This window comes from Psammomys obesus, unplaced genomic scaffold (genome assembly GCF_907164565.1).
Source record: "Psammomys obesus unplaced genomic scaffold, mPsaObe1.curated_primary_1811, whole genome shotgun sequence".
In the NCBI taxonomy this organism is placed as follows: Eukaryota; Metazoa; Chordata; class Mammalia; order Rodentia; family Muridae; genus Psammomys; species Psammomys obesus.
The window spans coordinates 6,431,245-6,434,988 of NW_026585987.1; the positions used below are offsets into that span (position 1 = coordinate 6,431,245).

The 3,744-nt window shown below is 38.8% G+C and overlaps 1 protein-coding gene across 1 annotated transcript in view; it reads left to right on the plus strand.

Moving 5' to 3' along the window:
• Spef2 (sperm flagellar 2) overlaps positions 1-3,287 on the plus strand; it is a 209,068-nt gene extending 205,781 nt beyond the window's left edge. Inside the window, exon 37 of the mRNA XM_055601065.1 lies at positions 3,205-3,287. Coding sequence (XP_055457040.1) covers positions 3,205-3,258 — 54 coding nt within the window. The 3' untranslated portion in view covers positions 3,259-3,287. The remainder of the gene's footprint in view (positions 1-3,204) is intronic.
• Positions 3,288-3,744: the final 457 nt, after the last annotated feature.

Below are 3,744 nucleotides of genomic sequence, written 5' to 3' on the forward strand. Positions count from 1 at the left end.
AAGGAAGGAAGGAAGGAAGGAAGGAAGGAAGGAAGGAAGGAAGGAAGGAAGGAAGGAAGGGAAGGAAGGAATAAATGAAGGAGGGAGGGAGGGAAGGAGGAAAAAAGAGGGAGGGAGGGAAGGAGGGGAGAAAGAAAAGAAAAAAAGCAGAAAGAAAATAAATATTGCAGTCTTGGGAGGGGGATTTATATTTGTACTGTTAGTTTTTGCTCCAGGTATCCATGTACAAGTAAAAAGATGACTTTTTTAAAATGAACCTTAACCACAGCGATGTTATTTGAAGATCGTTCAAGATAAGTAAAGCAAAAGCTAGAGTGTGGTTTTTCAAGGTTAAGAAGTTGTTTGCTTTTGTAAACAGTGGGAAGATGAAGGTTGGTGCTTAAGAGTTCTGTGTTTACAAGCCATAGGGCTTAAAAATACATACTTGAAAACAATGGGTTATATGTTACCACAACACACCTTAGTTTTGTTTCTGTTTCAAGATGGACTGGCTCTGTGCTTATGAGAGTATAGAACCTTGGGAATGTGAGGTGCTAGAAAATGTGTGTTAAGATCTCACAGTGTCTTGTGTTCCACAACTGTAACATTGAAATAACTGTCAGACCTTCCTCGGAGGGCTTCTGTGTAGATGAAATGAGTTAACACTCACAAAGTGCTGAGCTCAGTTCCCGGCAGACAAAAAACAGATCCCACTACTGATACTGATACGGGATAGAGACGTTTCACAACCCAAGAAATGCTCCCAGTTGAAAAGAAGCATGAGAAGTGATAGGTGGATAGCAGACAGGTTGCTTGCCTTCCATCTCTCTGTAGAGAAACAAAGTTTTCTCTGGCAGAGGGCCACAGTGACAGATTGTCAAACTGAAGTCTCAGGCAGGGGTCAGTGGTGAACACAACTGAAAATTCCAGATTTGGTGCTGGATTTTTACAGATTTGAAGTTTGCATCATGGATTTAATTTCTACTCCTCTAGATCTGGTACAAAGAAAGTATGTTCAAAATATTTTAAAATTATTTTTAATTTAATTTTATTTATGTATTTATTTATTATAATTTATTCTTTGTATCCCTGCTGCAGCCCCCTCCCTCGTCTCCACCCAGTCCAACCCACCCTTCCTCTTCTCCCTCTATGCCCTTCCCTAGAGCCCTGATAGGGGAGGTCCTCTTCCCCTTCTATCTGACCCTAGCTTATCAGGTCTCATCAAGGCTGGTTGCATATCTTCCTTTGTGGCCTGGAAAGACTGCATCCCCCCGGGGGGGGGGGGGGGAGGAGGTGATCAAAGAGCTGACCACTGAGTTCATGTCAGAGACAGTTCCTGTACCTCTTAGTAGGGAACTCACTTGGGAACTGAGCAACCAATGGACTTCCTTTGAACACAGGGGTCTAGGTCCTCTCCATGCATGGTCCATGGAGTATCGGTCTCTGCAGGGCCCCCTGGACCCAGGTATTTAGGCTCTGTTGTTCTCCTTGTGTGTTGTTCTCTTTGTTGTCCCCTCCAAGTAAGTGCATATTAGCCATAAAATGTAGGATAAACATACTAAAATCTATAGTCCTAAAGAAGCTAAAAACCAAGGAGGACCCCAGGGAAAATGCTTAATCATCATTCAAAAGGGCAAACAGGATAGACGTCAGAAGCAGAAGAAGACATGGAACAGGACAGGAGCCTTTCACAAGGGTCCTCTGAAAGGTTCTACCCACCAGGGTATCAAAGGAGATACTGGGCATAATGCTAGAATCCTTATTTTTAAATTATTAAGAAGATGATTTGTGTAAATGTTACAAAATTAGTGAGAACATAATAACTATATTGCTGGGAAACAAAGTCATTTTCCTGTGACAAATATGTTGACAAATCTAACCAGGTAAATTATTTTTCTCCAACACCTCAAACCCGAACATTTCTTGTACTGAGCACATGTCAAATGACTGAGTTTTTCTTTGGAAATCTCCCAAATGAAGTACATGTTTAATGGGAAGTAGTAATGATTGTTTCAGTGTTAAAATCAAAGTGTCACAAGAGAGTATCTTATAAACAAAGACTCCCACTGCCCACAACTGTAAATATAACTGGAAAGTTATTTTCATCCCACTCTGTCTCCAAGGCATCTGATTTGAAAATACTCTCCAGTCTTGCTTTTATCTTTATTACAACACAGGACAACTACTTTCATGCTTTACTTTCTGAGCATCTGTGCCAAGCCTCAGGTGCTAGCAGTCCAATCTAATAACTATGGCTCCCTATTTCATCTTGAATTTCGCCCATGCTGGCTGGCATGTGTCTCGGTCACTTTACTCATGCTGTGGAGTGTCAGATAATCACAGAATCAATGCCTTAGTTCCCAGAGTAATGAAGGCTGGCCAACATAAATGCCTGCCCTCTAGCAGTGCAGCAAGTGGGAACTAGAATTCAATGGAAGCCCCTGTTCTGTTCCACTTAGCTTACTCAAGGTTGACTTCTGCCTCTAAGGAGGTCAGTGCTTTGAAGGAATAGGCTCTCTCAAGGAAATGATTCAGTGTGGTTCCTGGCAGGGACTAACAGTGATAGAGATGCAAGCCAGCTAGTTAGATGGAAATAGCCCATCTCTTCATGTGTAAAGTGACCACAAGCTGAAAACTATGGAATTCAACTCTGGGTTAAAGAAACTTACATCTTTAAAGCCCTTTCCTAAACTGTGGGGGAAAAGTTACAAGTTAAAATTACCATAACCATGCAATTTCTGTGTTTTTCATATCTGATAGTATTCGTTCTAAATATATAAATTCATAATTATTTTTTTAAAACTGGGATTTAAAACGTTAAATTTCTATAAAGAAATGGGAAAGTTACAGAAAAATCTACTGCTCAGAATTTCTGTATTTAAATTTCTGTGAAGATGTGATTAATTTTGTCATTATATTTTGTTCTTTAATAGAGTGTGAACACCATCTTATTCATTTATAGGAAAATAATCTTTTGGTTTACACATTATATGACAGAGTTGAGTAATTGCATTTATAAATGTTACTTAACATGACAATTCCATTACAGGATTAGAAAGGAGAATTTCCAAAAACCCTTAGATATCATTCTAGAGAAATAACTGGTGGTTTCAGAATGGAAAACACACTAAATGGGAAACACTCATCTTAAAGGAAACAAAAGAGTGAATAATAAATTCTTTACTTTCATTTGTAAGTTCTCTTTGTTTTTTCTCTCTCTCTTAGGATATTAAAATGGTTCTCCAAAGGAATGAGCATGTACAAGGCAGTGATGGATAAAAGTCATTCTCCAGACTTACAGAGGAAAAGAAATAAAGACTATGCTTTTTATAATCTTGAATAAATCTTCACAATTAAATTGACCATGGTGTTAGTTATGTGCATCAGGGTTAGAGGTGTAGGTGGGGTTCATTTCTCAGTTGATGAGAATCTCTGAAAATGAAAACGTCTCATCAGAGAACATTTTAATCATAAACCTTTAAAAGAGAGAGAGATCTCAAAGACATGAAGATGAATGTTTCAGTGATCCTTGACATAAAATTTACCAGAACAATAGGCTCCAAGTATGTGCACTCATAGTCTATGAAGACTCCCTATGGGGCATACCTACATTAGGGGGATATATAGAAAATCCCTCCAAAACTCCATATCATAGCAGAACTTTTCTTCCATCTTACATTTCTTGCTTCATGTATTGTAAAACTTGAATGATCAAGAAAAAAGGTGGATCACTGAGTTGTTTATGCCAGTCATGCTTTTAACTAT